The 18,251-nt window shown below is 49.0% G+C and overlaps 6 protein-coding genes across 6 annotated transcripts; 5 read left to right on the forward strand and 1 right to left on the reverse strand.

Annotated features, from left to right (window-relative positions):
- The first annotated feature begins 324 nt into the window (after positions 1–324).
- Positions 325–3,051, forward strand: SPPG_05593 (OPT superfamily oligopeptide transporter). Its single transcript, XM_016753801.1, has 6 exons — positions 325–689; positions 752–1,033; positions 1,095–1,307; positions 1,371–1,433; positions 1,499–2,060; positions 2,131–3,051. Exons 1-6 carry the CDS (start codon positions 470–472, stop codon positions 2,891–2,893), a joined length of 2,103 nt encoding a protein of 700 aa, XP_016607386.1. The 5' UTR covers positions 325–469; the 3' UTR covers positions 2,894–3,051.
- A 146-nt stretch (positions 3,052–3,197) lies between these two features.
- On the forward strand, positions 3,198–4,428 carry SPPG_05594 (uncharacterized protein). The gene has a single exon (XM_016753802.1). The coding sequence runs from the start codon at positions 3,342–3,344 to the stop codon at positions 4,215–4,217; it is 876 nt and encodes a 291-aa protein (XP_016607387.1). The 5' UTR covers positions 3,198–3,341; the 3' UTR covers positions 4,218–4,428.
- A 454-nt stretch (positions 4,429–4,882) lies between these two features.
- On the forward strand, positions 4,883–6,898 carry SPPG_05595 (uncharacterized protein). Its single transcript, XM_016753803.1, has one exon. It carries the CDS (start codon positions 5,189–5,191, stop codon positions 6,734–6,736), a length of 1,548 nt encoding a protein of 515 aa, XP_016607388.1. The 5' UTR covers positions 4,883–5,188; the 3' UTR covers positions 6,737–6,898.
- On the reverse strand, positions 6,706–11,050 carry SPPG_05596 (uncharacterized protein; the record flags this gene model as incomplete). Its single annotated transcript, XM_016753804.1, has 2 exons — positions 6,706–8,383; positions 8,444–11,050. Coding segments are annotated over 2 exons (3,985 nt in total), but the record flags the coding sequence as incomplete, so codon positions are not given.
- A 694-nt stretch (positions 11,051–11,744) lies between these two features.
- Positions 11,745–13,967, forward strand: SPPG_05597 (uncharacterized protein). The gene is made up of 6 exons (XM_016753805.1): positions 11,745–12,325; positions 12,388–12,724; positions 12,795–12,879; positions 12,947–13,154; positions 13,212–13,604; positions 13,686–13,967. The coding sequence occupies exons 1-6, from the start codon at positions 11,913–11,915 to the stop codon at positions 13,780–13,782; spliced, it is 1,533 nt and encodes a 510-aa protein (XP_016607390.1). The 5' UTR covers positions 11,745–11,912; the 3' UTR covers positions 13,783–13,967.
- Positions 13,968–15,406: 1,439 nt separating this feature from the next.
- SPPG_05598 (uncharacterized protein) lies at positions 15,407–18,161 on the forward strand. The gene is made up of 3 exons (XM_016753806.1): positions 15,407–15,680; positions 15,741–16,065; positions 16,139–18,161. The coding sequence occupies exons 1-3, from the start codon at positions 15,565–15,567 to the stop codon at positions 17,963–17,965; spliced, it is 2,268 nt and encodes a 755-aa protein (XP_016607391.1). The 5' UTR covers positions 15,407–15,564; the 3' UTR covers positions 17,966–18,161.
- The last annotated feature ends 90 nt before the right edge of the window (positions 18,162–18,251 follow it).

The raw sequence follows: 18,251 nt of genomic DNA on the forward strand, positions 1-18,251 counted from the left end.
GCCAATCTAGGTTTTAGTGTGACGCTACCAAGGGGTGGAGGATGTCCTTCCCTCCGATAGCAATTTGTTTATGATTATGGGCTGCTGGTAGCTTTTTGTAGATTTGAGTCACAAGTTTGCCGATTTTTGCTTTTCTGGTGTGATATCCTTTTTTTTTGCTACAATCCAATTGTTGGATTCAGGAAAGTTGTGTGGCAAATAGTTACTTGTATTCGTGGTGGAAATTTGAGTTGGAGAGAATGCCCCCACTGAAATTAAGATTACCTTTGGGTGATATAAAGAGGGGGGCAGGTCAAGGGCTCCCGCTTCTCGTTGCGGTTACCATTCCCTTTTGTCTCACTCTAATACCGTCCCCAAAGAAACGCTCGCGCTGGTCGCATTTTATTTCGTGCGCTGGTCGTACTTTCTTTCAGTCTTTCGTCCACTTTAGAGTGCGACACCTCATACAAGAAACAAGTTAGTTGCCATCATGTCCACCCAGCCTGAAGACACCAAAGAGCATCTCGAGCCCGTCGTGGGTACGGGAGAGAAGGATGGCTTTGAGCCATCCCGCGTTTACGGAGACTACGTTGAGCTCCCAAGTGGATTGCCCGATGAAGGAACTGCCTTGACCGCTCGTGCTATCATCATTGGTACTATTCTGGGATCCGTCGTTGCGGCTTCCAACATTTACCTTGGACTGAAGACTGGTAAGGTTTCACATCTGTCTCTATTATTCGGTTGCAAGCAACTTACTAAAACAATGAACTAGGATTTACCTTTGGTGCCTCTCTTTTCGGTGCCATCTTTGGTTTCGCTATTATGAAGCCCCTCTCCGTGATTGTGCCCAAGGCCTTTGGTGGAGGTTATTTCGGTCCTAAAGAGAATTGTACCGTCCAAACCGCGGCTACTGCCGCTGGTGGGCTTGGGACTCTTTTCGTAGCAGCTGTGCCTGCCATGTATCGCCTTGGTTTGTTGAGCAAGGAACCCAAAGATGACATTGGCAAAATCCTTGCCTTGACATTCATTACCGCCTACTATGGTCTTTTCTTTGGTACGTGGGTCCCAGTATTTCTCTACATCTCTCGACAGCCACCTTACCATTATTTACACAGCTGTTCCGCTTCGCAAGTATTTCATCATCAAGCAGAAACTCGTGTTCCCAACTCCATTTGCTTCTGCCAACACGATCGCCTCCCTCCACGCAGTCGGCGGTGAGGCTGAGGGTGTGTACAAGGCTAAAATCATGGCGGGTTCCATGCTATTTGCTATCTGTTGGAACGTCTTTGGATACTTCCTCCCGGGTATCAGAAGTTGGCACGTCTTCAGTGAGTAGTCTTACTTCATTCAAAGCATCTCAATATGCATCAGACTCATCGTTGTAAATCCAGCCTGGTTCCACCAAGCCGGATGTGCCAAATGTTTCGAGGTTGAGCAATGGTCTTGGTACATTGGTAAGATTGCTCAAAGTCGTTGGGTGCTAGTCAACGTCAGTCAACTCACGCTTTCTTGACCTTAGAATGGACTCCTGCTTTCATCGGCGCTGGTATGCTTTCAGGCCTTCACGTTTCCTGCTCCATGTGGTTGGGATCATTCCTCGCTTGGGGTGTCATTGGACCGGTTCTCTTCCACACCGGCAAGGCAATCGAGCCCTTCCTCTCCCTCAACAAACTTGCAGATCCCGCCAACCACCCCACTCCCCGTTACTGGCTTTTGTGGCCTGGTATCATGCTCATGATCTGCGCTTCCTTTGCCGAGTTGTTCTACAACTGGAGAAGTATCTACAACGGCATCAAAGGCGGTTTTAATGAGTTCATCGGCAAAATTAGGGGCGCTCGCGGAAACCGTGCTGACTTATCTTTGACCAACGTGGAGGACGAGGACCCCGCCCCGCCCCACGAACAAGTGCCCGTACTCGTTTGGTGCGGAGGATTGGCCTTGTCATCCGTTGTTACTATCACTGTTTTGGCGGCTGTTTTCAAAGTCAACGTTGGCGAGGGTATCCTTTCGATCATCTTGGCATTCATCTTTGGTTTCATTGGAATTCAAGCCAGTGGTCAAACCGACATCAACCCCGTTGGGTATGTGTGTCGCAAGCTGTTCAGGAGATATTTGTGCCGTACTTACGCTATCTTTACCGTGATATTACAGTGCCATTGCAAAGACGTCCCAGTTTGTGTTCGGTGGTATCTCTCGCGGAAAGGGCATGACCGGACCCGACACTCTCCCACAGGCTCAACTCAACAACTTGCTTGCTGGTGCCGTGGCAGGTGGTGCGGCTTCCCAAGCTGTCGATATGGTCGGTGACTTGAAGACTGGTCACCTTCTCCGTGCGTCTCCAAGGACCCAGTTTATCGCGCAAATCTTTGGCACATTCGCTGCGGTTTTCATCGGTGTCGGGCTGTACATTTTGTATTCTAGCGCCTACCCGTGTATCAACGACCCAGAGATTGAAAAGTGCAGCTTTCAACTTCCCTCCGTCACCGCCTGGGAGAAAACCGCCGTCGCCCTCACTTCCCCCAAACCCTCAATTCCAACATCCTCCGGTATTACCGCCATTGTCATGGGTATTGTCGCCATCTTCTCGGTGATTCTCCGTCACAAGCTCCCCTCAAAGTACGCCTGGATGGTTCCCAACTTTTCCGCCATTGGTATCTCCTGGGTTTTGCAGACGACCGTGTACTCTACTGCCATGGTGATTGGTGCTCTCGTGATGACTGTTTGGCAGAAGCGTAACCCTGCTTCCTGGATGCTCTGGGGTTTCGCCCTCTCATCAGGTTTCATCGCTGGTGAAGGTCTTGGTGGTCTCATCAATGCCATCTTCCAGATGTCTGGTCTTGAGGGAGAGAAGGTCGGATTGGCTGTTGGTTGTCCTCTTGACGAGTTCAACGGTACACCCGCGTACTGCGGTTAGGAGGCGTACCGATAGGCATTCTTGGCGAGTGTTTAGTTGTACTTCTATGTTGACTAGCATCTCAGTAGTGTAGAGATTGCTAGACGTCCATCTTTCTTGTAGATTGACCTCTTCTTGAAAAAAGAAATACACTAATATGTCGAGGTTTTTCGATACCACATCCCATCGATACAAAAAACCCCGTGCTTACTAAGCCACTCTAAGCCCTCCGATAAAATTAAAAACCCAAAATGGAAGGTCTCGTGTCACCTGATGATCGGAACTTTCCCCTTGCGGTACCACCGAAAGTTGCCCCAAAGCGCCAGACCTTTTTCAATGACCCTTCCTTCAATAGAAACCCTCAGGGCAAGCAACAAAGGAAACTGCGTGCAGAAACCGAGACTGCACCCACGGCAGCACCGATAGAAGGGCTTGACTCGCTGTATATTCCACAGCGGCTGGATTCCGCATGTCGACAACAGTCTATCTCATTCGCCATGGCGAGCGAATAGATCACATTGACCCTTCCTGGAGCTGCACAGCTTCGCAGCCATACGATCCGCCTCTATCTCCCGGCGGCATTAGACAAGCCTGTCGAACAGGCTCTCACCTTTCGACGCGGCTCGTAACCTCTCCGATTCGATACATATTTTCTTCGCCTTTTAAACGATGTATCGAGACGGCAGAAGAAATCCTGCATGCTCTTACTAGCCACGCGAATCGAGAATGCAGGATCTCCACCGTCCCATATGTACCAGCCCCTTCCTCCTCCTTCCTTTCCAAGCAAAGCCCGCAAAGTCCGGCGCCCCGTTCTCTCTCCGCCCCCATCTTCAACATTGACAATCGATTGTCTGAATGGATGTCGCCGTCCTACTTTTCCCATCCACCTTATGTTTCGGCACATTCCTCACCTTACGCTGCACCATCTTACCCAGAGTCTTACACCCAAATGGCATCGCGCTTCACAGACGCTTTCAATGAAATTGTCGATTGTGCGTTCGGGCAGATGCATGATGAGAATGGATCGATTGTCATTGTGACGCATGGAGTCGGCATCAAAGCAATTCTTGAAAGCATCTGCGGCCATGATGTGGAACATGTGGGTTGTGCATCGATAACAAAATTGTCAAAAACTGCATACTCTGGTTGGAAGGTGGGTATGGTGTGCGATGAATCTCATTTGGGAAGGAACTCTTGGGATCGTCGTGAAGGCCATGTGTCGGGACCATCATCACAGGCATCAAGGAGTACCAACGTATGGAGGAATGATCTCACTTCCACGGCAACATCAACGTCGTGGGGACATGGAGGCTTTGCGACGAGAACGTTGGCACTGTTAGGATGAAGGTGGCGTATGTATGTATTGTTGGCATGAATAAAATACCATGCGTTGACGCACGGTAAAAGAGCAAAATGTAGTACGCGGTACCCCGCAGGTAGCCTATAGTATGGTCGTAGAAGTAGCAGCCTGTGTAGTAACAGGCACTGAATTAATTGATGCATAGGTTGTACACAGAACCGTGACATTAAACTCTAATCGCAATCGGTGTAAGAGAGCCAAGTTTCACAATTTCCACAGGTTGGCAGTCGCCATTCCTGGTTTTAACCTACAGATTGGTTAGCTGTACTGCTGTGTTTGGACGGTGGCAAGCATTGGATCTGTGAGCACTTTGAACTGAGTATTTAAGCGAGCCCTACATCCTCTCAGTTCCTCCCGCGTTCAAAGCCATAAAAGAGAGGAAACATATCTGGATTTTATCTACAAACTGTGATGACCAAATGCAAAGAGTTGGAGCAGCTGCCCACGACCTCAACGGAGGATAATCTACAAAAGAAAAAAACAAATAAACAAATGAGGATAGTTGTGGGGAATCGATAAGTTTAAAACTTAAAAAGTTGCGTGATCCACGTGATCTCGCAATCGACGCGCTTGCTTTTTGATCCGAGCTTCACCACAATAAAGGCGCGCCTTCCTCCACTGCCTTTTTTGGGTTTTTGTCCAGTGGATCTCCGTCATTGGTTTTTTTATTTTTTTTTTTAACTCCGATCGCGACATATTCCTGGCAACTTGCGCATTCCTCCAGATGTGTCGGCGTTGCAGTGAGCCGAGCAACCAAAGATGGTCAAAATAGCGGGAAAGAAAAAGAAAAATCGGAAACTCATCACCCTTTGGTAATATCGGAGACGCAATGAGCGATCGGAGCTCACCAGGCCGGTTGGCTATAAAGAGGGGTTGAGATTTCAAAGAGAACCTTGCTAGATCCCATCCTCATTTTCATCGAACGCCAAGTTCTTGTTTCGCCATTGTATTTTTAAATGGGCAAGCAAGAAACTGCCTCGTCGTCAAGCAAGACCTTTGCGGTCGAAGAGGATCCGTACCGGATCGAAGCTATCAACGATGACGACCATGATCCCCGCAGGCGGCTTGGGCTTTGGTCAACCACATTTCTCATCTTCAACCGGATGATTGGAACGGGCATCTTTGCGACCCCTGCCTCAGTCCTCCTCTCTGCTGGCAGTGTTGGCATGGCCCTTATTTTTTGGGTTATTGGTACTCTCATCGCCGTTGCTGGTATGACCGTGTATCTCGAATATGGGACAGCGATACCAAAGTCCGGGGGCGAAAAGAATTATCTCGAGTTTGTGTATCGGCGGCCAAAGCTGCTTGCGACCTGCGTATATGCATGGCAGTCGGTGCTTTTGGGTTGGGCAGGCAGTAACAGTATCGTATTTGGTCAATACGTCCTTTTCGTTTTCAATGTTGAACCCGGCGATTGGAACTCGCGAGCGCTCGGTCTTCTTTGCGTAACATTTGCGTTTTTGATCCATGCTGTAGCGTACAAGTGGGGAGTGCGGGTACAGAATGCCCTCGGGGTATTCAAGATTATCGTTCTCCTCATTGTCGTTTTTTCTGGATTTGCGGCTCTCGGTGGACACCTGAAGATACCAAAGCCGGATAACTTTTCCAATGCCTTTGATGGCACAACCGACAATGCGTATAATTACGCCTCTGGCCTCTACAAGGTTATATGGTCTTTTATCGGATACAGCAACGCAAACTACGCGTTGGGCGAAGTCAAGCGTCCCATTCGCACGATCAAGATCGCGGCACCTCTCGCCATCGGGATTGTCTCTGCTTTGTACATGTTCGCCAACATTGCATACTTTGCTGGTGTACCGTTGGAACAATTTCGAAACTCTGGGGTGCTTATCGCAGGGCAGTTCTTCATCAACGTGTTTGGCGAAACATTCGGTCGTCGGGTCCTTCCCGCCTTTGTCGCACTCTCTGCCCTTGGAAACGTGATGTCGGTCATCTTCTCTCAGGGCCGGATCAACCAAGAACTCGGCAAAGAGGGTGTCCTCCCATTCTCCCGCGTTTGGGCCTCCAACTGGCCCTTCAAAGCCCCTTTTGCCGGCCTAGGTCTTCACTGGGTCTTTTCTGTCATCATGATGCTCGCCCCGCCGCCGGGTAGCGCATACAATTTCATAGTCGACGTTATCACCTACCCGCTCACTGTCGTCAATGTATTTATCGCCATTGGTCTTCTTTGGCTTCGATTTAACCGCGATCGCTTCCAGTGGAAATCTCCATTCAATGCGCCTCTTGTGTGTATCATCTTCTTCCTTGCGTGTAATGTTCTCCTCGTAATATTCCCGTTCTTGTCCCCACCGGGAGGAGCACCTGACATCGGATATGTGTATTGGTTACCCTCACTTGTAGGAATTTTAGTTTTGGTAGCTGGGGCTCTGTACTGGGCTGTTTGGTGGGTTCTGTTGCCAAAGCTTGGCGGTTACCAGTACGAAAGGGTGAAATCGGAATTGGCTGATGGTACGCCAATATTTGAATATAGAAAGATAAAATAGTCTTGATAGCTGTGTATAAATCTGTAGCGAGACTGTATGTAAATTTCAACTTCTATGAACGATGCACGCTTATTCCGATCGCGAAAGCACACAGTTCAGCGCCCAGCGGCGTGCGCAGAGGAAGACTTGCTCGTGATGTTTAATATATATTACGGAACGATACCTAGATTGTCGCTTAGATTGGCAAACGAAGCTAGCTAACTTATCCAGTCAAGTTTGGCTCTTAACAAGCCCGACAAAGTGACAGTAAAATACATGTACGTTTCATACTATGGTTCCGGGGCCGGCCTCTCCGAGGAATCCGCGGACCAGCTCTCGTTTCTCCGTCTGCTACTTGTCCGGCCACTGAAAACCCTTCTGAAAAGTCCTTCTGGTTCTGGTTGAGGCATGAGCATCCGCGATAAGTCTCTAATTTCTTTGCTCAGATTTTGAAGATCTCGAGAGAAATTGGCTGCATTCTCATTGGCGCGTGCCCGTTCTTGCTCTAGGGTTTGTTCAAGGCGTCTGGTACGTTCGCGCTGATTTCGGGTTTCTGATCGTGTTATACGCTCCAAAGTCTTGAGTGCCTCTTTCATTCCTTGCACTTGTTCTGCCAATTCTTTGATGGAGTTTGCGTCGTGTTGCGGCATTGGTGGTGGTGACGCGGGCTTGTCCACAGGGGGTTTTACAGGGTCGGCAACATTAGCGGCAGGTCTTCGCCCCTCGACGCTCGCCCTCGAAGCTGCTTCTGCTCCTTCGGTCAGTCGGGATTGCCTGCGATTTCGGACGTCAACAAAAGATAGCCCGGTGTCATCAGCAGGTCCAGCCTCGTCTTGTTCTTCCACTTCATCCAAGAGTCTCATGTCCAGACCAAAACGCACAGATTCGAGAGGATTTGGATCAACAGTTTGCCCTTCCTCGTCTGGATTTGGCATTGGTGGCAGGGACGAGAGTGACCGACCTACCAGAGATGGGACCGACGGAATCCGCATGTCCTTACCGGATGAGCCAAAGTGAAAGATTTTCAAAGCTTTATTCCATGGACTATCGTTCGTCTGCATATGATCGAATATAGGTGCTTCGCGAGGCATTCTGCCGGCCAGGCGAGGATCAGTCTCCTTATCGCCTTCCTTCCACCAATGGGTTTTCGCCACCTGCTCTTCCGGACATGTGTACAAAACTACACCACGTTCAAGCATGCTAAAGAACTCTGGCGTATCCACTAAAACGCTGTCTCTGTCCGGGTGCTCTGATGGATGATCTACAGCTGTTGCCAAAATTCGTGGCGGCTTATGCGACCCAAAGTCGTCTGGCGTCACTTTACGTGAGGATTTTGGTTTTTGCCACCATCTCATTCTCGACCAGATAGAGTTGTTGGAGAGCTTGGGATTATCATCATATTTAGGTTCAGAGTCGGGGCGTGATGATGGTTGGCGATGGCGGAAATGTGTTTTCACTTGGTATCGCATGGGCCATGGCCAGTAGAGCTCCAATTCCACCATTAGCTGAGAGATTTCAACCAGCCATGCGCTGGTGGTATTGACAGTGACGTTGGCGACATTTACTGTCATCAAACCAATGATGAGGTTGACAAGGAAGATAATGAAGATGACGTGGAATAATAGACGCAGTACGAACACCTCCGATTCTTGCGAGTAGTCAAGTACACTAAAATAGGAGCACTTAGTTATCCCGCATTTTGGGGGTTGTATTAATCATTGTACAAACCTATAGTCTCCGGCTGTCATCGTCAAAACGCTCTGCATAGCTTGCGTCATCGATTGAAAATGTAGATCGGCCGTGGCGGGCGCTTGGAGGGCGAGGGGGTATTGAATAAAATAAAAACCTCCAGCAAAGCTAGACGCTAGCACAGTGAACGGAACCAGTACTGGGAAAATGTTTGCTGTCGCAGAAACCCATATCCGTATGATGGGTCCAATTGACGGTATGATGCGTAGCTGCATCAAAAGGCGGGTACATGCCAGCACCAAGGTGAAGCCCATTAACAGTGGTGGAACATATTTGTGCATTAGCGCCCCTCGAATGGCACAGTAAAGGACAGATATGTGGACGACGGTATCCACCAAGTTACTCATAGAGCGGATATAGTCTCCGGGGGCGTCCATGAATTCGCGAAGCTCTTGAATGATAAAAAGCACACAGAGGAAGAGTGCGATGCAGGTGATCGGCAAAAGTCCTTTGGCCGTACCCTCTGACGAGTGACCAAATTCTTCTTGAACCGTCAAGGTAAACATGGCCCAGATCGAGGCAATGAAAGACAAGGACATGATGAAATGCAATGCAAAACGATACCAAAAGCCCCCGGCTATCCAATGATATTCCATCAGCGCTTGCATAACCGGCTGCAGTATGATTTCTTTATCCCCGGTTCCAAGAAGTCGGATGAAAGGACTTGGCTGACGGAAGAATTTCCCTCCTACGGAATCGTGATAGGCTTCTTCCGTCAGAAGCGCCTCGGGTGCCATACATATAACGCATTCAGCTTCGGGAGTGCCCGTCCCTATGGTGGCCCCCCGTAATTGTGCGACAATATTCAACCGAGTCCATATCTGCATGAACGGATTTATATTATCTGTTCTTCGTGTCACTTCTGCTAGAGTTGCTGTCCCCAATCGCGTTCCGCGAACTGGTGCAGCTCGCACTTCAGCCTCTCGGGTCTCACCTACTGGGACGCAGCTCGGGATCGGTATGCTAGATAGCTCCTGGAGGAACCAGCATGCTTCAGCTGGGAATCTCTGAGCAACTGTCGGTAACAAGGTGAGGGCCCGAGATTTCCGAAAGACCAGAGGTAATTGCCCGGATGGTGGCTCCAATTTTTCATCGGGAATCAACAAGCTATCCAGTAATATGTGGACAAGAGACTGGTGGCCAAGCTCGATTGCTTGACGTAAAGTAGGTGTAATGTCTGGTGGAATCCAGTGACTCTCGATCAATGTCCAGACAATGGCGGTCAAGTTCAGCTCACAGACAAGATGGAATAGATCTTGCACAAACTGATTGTGTCTAGCAGTAGAAACTCGTCCAGTCAAAAGCGGTGCACAAGGATCTTCATAGAACTCGATCAACTCCTTAACCGTCCTCGGCTTCGCATATCCGCCGGCAGCTGCAAGAACCAAGAACATGTAGACGCAGGGTGCAACAATATCTGGAAAGTCGTTCTCAAGTTGGTTTCCGCGACCTTCTTCCATGTGACGACGGTCGACCTCCTTCCGGTCCATCGTTGTCTGACATTTATCCATGATGAACAGCTCCAACACCGCCAGTAAATGATCTGTACCCCTAGCACAAATCGGTATTAACGCTGTAATAACACCTTCAGGTGCGACAAGGTGTCCCAAATTATCCAAGATCACCCGACAGCAGTTGGCACGCTGCAAGTGAGCGCAATACTCTAATGCTGAGTTTGCAGCGTCCTGCGAGACAAATGCACTGTAATCTGCCAGTAAGGTTTCCAAAATGGCGGAACCGATTGCGTCGGGCTGCAATACCGCAAGTACCATAAATCTTGGTATGATATCGCGAGTGATGGCTTCCTCCGACACCCGCTTGAAAATAAGCGGACATACCAGTTCCATGAGTTTGGGAGCACTAGCATATTGTGTTATATACTGTAAAATTGTCTCAAGCTCATTCCCATGCAGCTTGCGAAGGCCCTGCTCTACCTCCCTTCGAAAGTACTCCTCGGCCCCTTCTCTCATCGTCACCAATTCCATAACACCTTCTGGATCCGTCGGCTGAGGAAGCATTCCCGAACGTCCCTCGATGTCGATCGAAAAGCGTTGCCACACTTCCGCGTCCGCGAACTCATCTTCTCGGCCTTCATTTGCGGCGGCATTTGCAGCTAAGGCCCAATGGAGTCCATCGAGGTGCGACCCAAGAGGTTCCGCTGGTCGATCCCGATACACAGGTTCCCGCAAATCTTTGACAATTCTGTGAAATCGCGCGACGCTCCATCTACCTGCGGCGAAAGCGGCCTCTATAATATTTTGGGTATGCTTCCCATGTATCAGTCCTGAGATGCTTTTGTCCTCCTTTTTCGGGGGATTTGATGCTGTCGCAGGAGAGTCACTCTCTCCGTTTGTTAACACCTCGATGAATTCTTGAACAAGCTTTCGGCGCGCTGCGTTGCAAAAGAGTGCTTCGGCCAGTTCTGCTCGACTCGACATTGACCCTTTTGACGAATGTACAGGAGTCATCCAGGATGCGCGACGACTTCCTGTACGAGGACTCATGCTCAAGGGACTCAAGGTGCCAGGTATGTATTGTCGAGATCCAAAGTTGGCAGCGTTCGCACGGACCATTTCTTCGAGCATCTCTTGTGAATCCATCACGATCCGCACCGGAGGTGGGCCGATATCGCTGCTAGAGCCTCTCCATGTCGAGGATTTGTTTGCGCGCATCATTGTATGATTGGCTCAGTTACCAGAGTGGTCCACAGCCGCCAGAGGAAGCTGGACAAAGATCTGGCTAACAGAATCCAAAGTAGTTAATATTCCAGCTCTAAACAGCGCTAGCAATCATAAGATGAACTGGGAAGATAGCCGAGAAGAACTGATGTCTAAAGCTTGAATCTGTACAGATACTTCCCGGACCATACCAGTAAACATCGAAAGCTCCGATTCCCGCGCATGAGGGTACAATAGGGATAGAATCATGCTTGCGAAATTTGGTTAATAAGCAATTTCCTTGCATGGTGTTCGTTACAGAATTGTGATATTTTGCATAAGATGAAGGATAATATATCCAACGAATTACGTATAACTACAAAGGCGATCCATATAGCTGGCGTTAAAAAAAGAAAAAGAAAGATATAAAAGAGCATCCCAAAGAGAGACAGAAAATAACATCAAAGGCTGAATTAAGAGTTCTAAACTAAATCTTTCAAATTCACTGCGTTACGCTCAAACCGGTTGCCTCTGCCGATGATACTAAGGTTTGCTAAGATAAAAAGTGCTTGGAAGCGTTGGCAACTGCATCAGTAAATCCATATTTTCTATTAGAAGCATCAAAAGAATGTTGCCTACAAACCTATATCGAACATCGTTGATAATTGATAATCACGGGACACGTCAACAAACTTGAGGCGCCAAGTCCACATAGCCCTGGCACAAGACGTTCATTCACTTCTCGCTCCTTGACACTACCAGATAATCGACCCGTTGCTTCTTCCTTCACTATGGCCACTCCCGGCGACAAGAAGCAGCTTCCCCCACCCATGCCTTATGAGTCGCTCCCAGACTACCACAATGCCACAAGCTCTTCCGCACATTTTCCCTATGACCGTGCACCACAGGAAGGGGATGCACTGATAGGTTCAGACGGCCACTCAGAGAAATTTAATCGAAGCCCCAAATACAAAGATGTCTGGGCGACAGTTTTGTTCGTTGTCCACCTTGTTGTTTTGGTTTTGTTGGCTGTGGCAGGCTTCCGTGTGGACCTTCCTCCGGCGTCCGCAAGGGCGGTACAGGGCGCCGATCCTTCTGTTCCAGTCGGGGACAACCTGCCATTATCGACGCTTTATGGCCTGATTGCAGTAATGATTTTTGGAGGTTTGGGCTTGACGGTTGCCTACTTTATGGCCTTGGAAAGGTAGAGGGTTATTGCAGTTGACGATTGATGATGAATTATTGCTGACATGGTTCTTTGACAAGATATGCTCGACACATGATCCAAACCTCGTTCTTTCTCAATACCGCAATTTCAGCTGTCATCGGCGTATTTAATCTTGCGTCCGGTGCTTTCATTGCCGCGCTCTTCGCCTTACTCTATGCAGGCATTCACATCTTCATGTACTTTGCTTACCGGTCTCGCATGGATTTCGCGCGCGTGATTTTGGAGAATGTGACCACAGTCACAAAGATGTATCCCGGCACAGTGATAACGGGTATTCTGGGTGTTGCTGGACAGACTGTTTGGAGCATAGGATGGATTATTGCAGCTATCGGCGGTGCCAGGGTGATTCAGACGGTGGAGTCTGACGGCGTAAAGGTCAGTAAACTTTTATACAGACGTTCTTGATTGGTATATTCAGGCTAACATATTGCTGGCTACTATACAGTATGCTGTTGCCGTTTATCTAAGCTTTTCCTTGTACTGGACGTCCCAAATCATTAAGAACGTGGTGCATGTCACTGTCTCTGGAGGTGAGTGGCTGCGGTCCGCCGCATATCGGTTGGAATTGCGCCGGCTGACCTGACCTCTCCAATATAGTGTTTGCAACGTTTTACTTTACCGGCATCTCCACCGCGGATGGTGCCGTCGTTGTCCCAGTCCGCAATCCGACCCTTAAAAGTGCCAAACGTGCCTTGACAACAAGTTTCGGTCCAATTGCGTTTGGATCTCTTATTATTGCCCTAATTCAAACCCTCCGTGGCGTACTCCAAACCATTCGTCGGAATGCCCGGGAGGAGAATAACAAGTAAGCTGGTCTCTTTCAATAACATATCGCAAGCATGTGTTCACTGATGTTGGATAGTATTATGGTTCTTGCTGCCACATGCGCCGAGTGTATTCTGTCCCTCCTAGAAGGCCTCGTCGCATTTATTAACGTTTACGCCTACACTCAAGTGGCCATCTACGGCAAATCTTATCTCGAGGCTGCTCGCGATACGTGGGCCCTTATCCGTGCCCGAGGCATTGATCTCATCATCAACGATGATCTGACATCGGGCGTACTTACAATGGGCGCGCTTCTTATTGGCTTGGCGAACGCTTTTGTGGCTTACGTTTTCTTGTACTTGTCATCGGTACCAAAGACGAAAGAATTGGAGGTGATCGCGGCGATTATTGCCTTTGTAGTGGCGTTTGCGCAGTTTTGGGTCTTGGCAGAGACGATTCGGAGTGGAGTGGCAACTACCTTTGTGTGCCTGTGAGTACTTGCTACTTTTTTTCCCATTTTGGATAATGTTTTGGGTATAGCTGCTGATTTGGTGTATTCCCTTCGATGCAGGGCTGAAGATCCGATCGCATTGGCTCGTACGAAGCCGGATTTGTATGAAAAGATCCGCGCCGCTTACCCTACCAGTGGTGTTGCAAGCGATGTCTAGCGACAATGAAATGTATCTTCCTTGGATTCCCTTCATTTGAACGTTGATCTATTAGAATTTCTACAATGAGCGCCGTTATTGGGCATCAAACTTTGGATGATTTTAGTACCGCATGTATTATTGTTGTTTTTGAATATCATAAATGAATCTGCGCGTGGGCGGTGTTTTTCGTAACTTGAATCGGGTCACAGTGGCGTTCAGATGGGTGCAACGACACACCCAGGTGCAGTAGGCATTATACGAAGGGATTTCATGGGAAGATTTCAGTCACCACGATGAGGAGCCCAAGGCTGCCAACGAGATGAAAGAGTCAACGCTGGAATTGAACTGTTAGCGTCGCAGCTCTTGTGGCTGATCGCGCACAATTATGATACTACAAGGTCATTATGCAGTGAGCCAAGCTGTCAAAAATGGATGTCAATATGGGCCGTTGCTGCCGTTCCTTTCCAGTTCTTATGGGAACAGCTTGGATGGGTCGCATATGGGAAGCGAGGGATTGATAGGCAACTGTCGGCCCCTTGGTATTATCAGCCTGTATGTTGTTGCTTCTATCGAGAGGGATAATGTAATCGAACCTACTACGGTGCCAAAGGAGGTCTTCAACGCTATGAATGCCAGGACACTTACGAACCAAGATCACTGGACATCGCTCGGTTTGGCCGCTCGATCAATCTCTGCATGCAAGGCGGATGGTCGATGTTGCTGGCGCCAACCGAGACTGATTAGCATCCTTCAGATTTCATCTTTCTACACCTACCATATTCAGTGGACAAGAGACGATGATCGTGGTGTAGGAGGCGGAGCTTTGCAGCCCGCGGAAGACCTCATAGTCTTTTGTTTATGGGTTCTCGTGCCGAGAGAACGGCAAGAGATGTCGTAAATAAAAGGCGAAACTAAGCGACCTACAGGATAGCGAAAGCGGCCGTCACTTGATATCTGGTGGAGAGCTAGGAGGACACTTGAGCAGGTCGTGACGTGTGCGGGTACCAAGTTCTGGAGGCAACAAGACAGTAGAGTGCCTCAATTAGTGACTTGACTGGACACTTTGCCCTGGAATTGCTATAGAGTCCACCTCTTGAGACCTAAACGCTGTCTCACGATAAGACGACCACGCAGGATGACTGGGATGGCTATCTTAAAAGGCCCTGGGCTCAAAGGCTTGTTGTGGACTTTGCGAGTTGTTGGACTTTGATCGTTGGTACAAAAGACTATGAAACAGGTACTATAGGTTCTGCCCCACCTGTTCTGGCTGTGGACAATCCAACTTTGATGATCGTTTGCTTTTTGGAACTTTTGGTCACTTTACTTGGTGTCCGAAAGCCAGGCCATTTGGCATCTGAATTCTTTACAAAAAAGATCATCAATCATGCCGCAAGGCCCGCGACTGCACAGAGTCAACACACCATGTGCGGTCATTTTTGTTCTTTTTGTAGAGTTTGTTTATAAGCCATCTTTGTGCGTGGCAGCGAGTCATTTGCCGACTACCGCGGATTTGAAGCCTTGAAAGCTTTTAAAGTCCTGCCCTGAAGACAGCCGCAGACAAGTGCCTTCAAACGGCCCTGATCCAAGTGACACGATCATGACTGTGCCGCTCAACTCATCCGTCGCGCCTTGTCCCTCAGCCCTGCAGACTTCACACCAATCAACACTTGCTGTCGGCCCGTGGAGAAGGGATAGGAATTCCACGTGGGGGAAGTCTCGGACTACTTGAGAGCTCTCAATCCTCTTCTCGCTCTCTGTCTGTACTTTGCGAATGGAGTGAGCTGCAAAAGTACAAGGGACATGTCAGTTGCGAACAGATCAAGCGAGATCACCTCAGGTCCCCAAACTCCGAAAGTCGCTGCCCGAAAGCACCGCTCGGCCACAGCCGCGTTTATTAAAAAAATATGGCGAAATAGGTAACCGCTCACCTCCTCTGTTCAACATGGTGACTGCCATCTTACCTGTTGGGCTTGTAGTGTCCTTCGCGTTACCAGGCCCCGGGCGAGTTTTTCGAACCTGCGCAGCATTGCTGAGACCGAAGCCGCGGAGGCGAAGCCATCTTCTTTACGACATGCGTTTTCCTGTTCCGACCTCGAGCACGACGAGGAATGCGAAGTAGCTCCTCACCCTTCTGAATGCAAAGATGCCGAATCAAATGGCTCCCTTAGCGATATTAGTAGAGCGACACGCGGTGATGAAGAGGGAAACGTTCCTGAGGCAATAATTCAAGAACTGGAATCATTGATCGATGAAGCCAAGTCAAAAGCGCAAGCTATTCTTCCCCCAGTTGCAGTGTTATCTGTAAGTTCGCGATGATTTGCCCAAAGCATATGACTGTAGTTGCTGAACAAAGTAAATATATATACTACCACAGCACTCGGCAAGACAATCAGAAGCTTCCCTAGAGGGTGTGCACGACGCTGAAGAGGTCACCGAGGTGGATGTCCCCACGCAGTCGAACGATGATGATGAGGTAATCATTGTCATTGAAGAGGATGCCCTAGCTTACGATGATGAGGTGGAATGGGAAGACGCGGACTGGGAAGATGCCGAAGCACGATCGGGTCTCACTTGGCGAAGGAAGTCCATGCGATCAATTTACACAGACGCTGGCAGCGTCTCGGGAATGTGGGTAGATGAATGTGACGAAGCGACGCATTGCGATGCTGAAGTGCTGCCACACCGGCCACCGAAAAGCAAAAGGCGACGCTCACAACGTGCGACTCGACGATTTTCAACCTTCCGGGTTATGCGTCGACGGAGTACCGCATCGAGCAAATTTATCACTTCGACAGTCATCCCACGAGCCGATGCAAACGATTTCAATAAGCGTAAGTCGAAGCGATATTCGCGCATCTCCATCGACAAATCTTTGTATCGACGCAGCGTATATGGTGACACACGAAGGCAATCCCAGCTCTCTGTCTTATATTCGGAGGCTGACGAAGAAGGATGGAGAAGAAAGCGACATGATTCAATTGGACACTCCAGTAACTTTACTAAGCAGTCTAGGTCATCTGCCGTGGAGTTACAGCCGGATGGACGCTCACGGCAGAGTATTGGCCACAGGTCGCGGCTTTCATTCGCCTCACGTCGAAGGAGTAGTGCAGGGACTGGTGTATCGGTTGAACCAACCAAACTCCCTGCATTCTTGTCCGTTTACGATCATTTGATTGCGCAACATACTGCGAAGGAAAAAGGACAATCTCCACGCGAGGTGCAACCTGTAACCAATAACCGCCGCGCCTCGCGCATGTCGCGGCGCATATCGCGCATATCGCACCGGCGCTTCGACAGTATCAAAAAGCTGGACGAGCTCCTGGATGACATTGCCGCGTACTCATTTAATAACATTGCCATTTACGAAGATTTGGACGACGCGTATGCTTGGGAAGCTGATGGCTATCCGGAAGGGGACGTTTCATCCATCTTGGAGGATGGAAACGAGGCCGTGTCTCCCGCTCAAAGTGAGATGGTCCCTACCCTGATAGCCGACACCTGCTCCTCTTCTACAGCATGTGAAAGAGATACCTCTGAAATCGTCGACAAGCAGACGATACCTCATATTTGCAGCTTACCTTCACCGCCGACATCAACTGATAGTGCATCCGTCACTGGCAAACCGATCATAATAGTGGACCTGCCTCCGTCCCCGCCCCGGTCAGACGATTCAGATTTTGTGTTCACCATAACCCAAGATACCCATTCTGGAAGCTCTGATCAGGCAGACGTTTCCAGTAGCTCGTCGCCAAGAATCTCCAACGATTCCCGCTCCACCAAGGCATCGAGGGCGATATCGGTGGTTGAACCAGATGCTTTGTCGCAGAATACACCCGTTCAAGAATCTTTACCAGAGGAGGATTCGACTCAGATTAACTGTAGGGCATCGATATCAGACAACCACCTACACCCAGAATCTTTCCAGACCCGGCCCAAGAAGAAAGGCATGCGACGCGTGTACTCCCGTGTCCGCCGTGTAGTGATTCGGAAGCGTGAGCAGCCTGCCATGGAAGTAAAACCGACGTTAGAGACGACAGACACCCAACCCATTATTGGAAGATTCTCGTACTCCTCTACGCCCTCAATTCTCAAAGTCGAACCTATATCGCCACCCTCCCCGCTAACTGTTCGCAAACACACACCAGAAAAGAAGCCGTCCTTGAAGAGATTTGTTAACAAAGTTCGCACCATAGTATTTTAAGTATTTTGAAGTATTTGATATATATATAAAAGTTTTGAAGTAGGGTATTTTTGGTAGTCTGTAGTAGGAATTCCCCCGCCCTTAAGGCTAGTTATCCCAGCATATTTTTTTTGCGGAAAATTCCGTTCATATTTTGTACAGAGTATTTGAAGTTGTCTCCTTTGTCTCATTCAATAGGGATCGTCCTAAAAGTACACTGTCCGCGTTTTACGGCTGAACTGAGAATCTGTTGTAAAGCAAATTACCTCTAGGATCTTATGTCGAATTAGACATGAATTCAACGGCA

This window comes from Spizellomyces punctatus (assembly GCF_000182565.1).
Source record: "Spizellomyces punctatus DAOM BR117 chromosome Unknown supercont1.9, whole genome shotgun sequence".
NCBI classification, from domain to species: Eukaryota; Fungi; Chytridiomycota; class Chytridiomycetes; order Spizellomycetales; family Spizellomycetaceae; genus Spizellomyces; species Spizellomyces punctatus.

What these genes read in the sequence shown, in the direction of transcription:
- SPPG_05595 (XM_016753803.1), top strand. Translation starts at nt 5,189, where the DNA reads ATGGGCAAGCAAGAAACTGCCTCGTCGTCAAGCAAGACCTTTGCGGTC.
- SPPG_05597 (XM_016753805.1), top strand. Translation starts at nt 11,913, where the DNA reads ATGGCCACTCCCGGCGACAAGAAGCAGCTTCCCCCACCCATGCCTTAT. An exon ending in TACTTTATGGCCTTGGAAAG is followed by an intron (nt 12,326 to 12,387) that starts GTAGAGGGTTAT and finishes TTCTTTGACAAG; the next exon opens with ATATGCTCGACACATGATCC. An exon ending in TGGAGTCTGACGGCGTAAAG is followed by an intron (nt 12,725 to 12,794) that starts GTCAGTAAACTT and finishes GCTACTATACAG; the next exon opens with TATGCTGTTGCCGTTTATCT.
- SPPG_05594 (XM_016753802.1), top strand. Translation starts at nt 3,342, where the DNA reads ATGTCGACAACAGTCTATCTCATTCGCCATGGCGAGCGAATAGATCAC.
- SPPG_05598 (XM_016753806.1), top strand. Translation starts at nt 15,565, where the DNA reads ATGTCAGTTGCGAACAGATCAAGCGAGATCACCTCAGGTCCCCAAACT. An exon ending in AAAAAAATATGGCGAAATAG is followed by an intron (nt 15,681 to 15,740) that starts GTAACCGCTCAC and finishes TTGGGCTTGTAG; the next exon opens with TGTCCTTCGCGTTACCAGGC. An exon ending in CCCCAGTTGCAGTGTTATCT is followed by an intron (nt 16,066 to 16,138) that starts GTAAGTTCGCGA and finishes ATACTACCACAG; the next exon opens with CACTCGGCAAGACAATCAGA.
- SPPG_05593 (XM_016753801.1), top strand. Translation starts at nt 470, where the DNA reads ATGTCCACCCAGCCTGAAGACACCAAAGAGCATCTCGAGCCCGTCGTG. An exon ending in CTACTATGGTCTTTTCTTTG is followed by an intron (nt 1,034 to 1,094) that starts GTACGTGGGTCC and finishes TTATTTACACAG; the next exon opens with CTGTTCCGCTTCGCAAGTAT. An exon ending in CAGAAGTTGGCACGTCTTCA is followed by an intron (nt 1,308 to 1,370) that starts GTGAGTAGTCTT and finishes TTGTAAATCCAG; the next exon opens with CCTGGTTCCACCAAGCCGGA.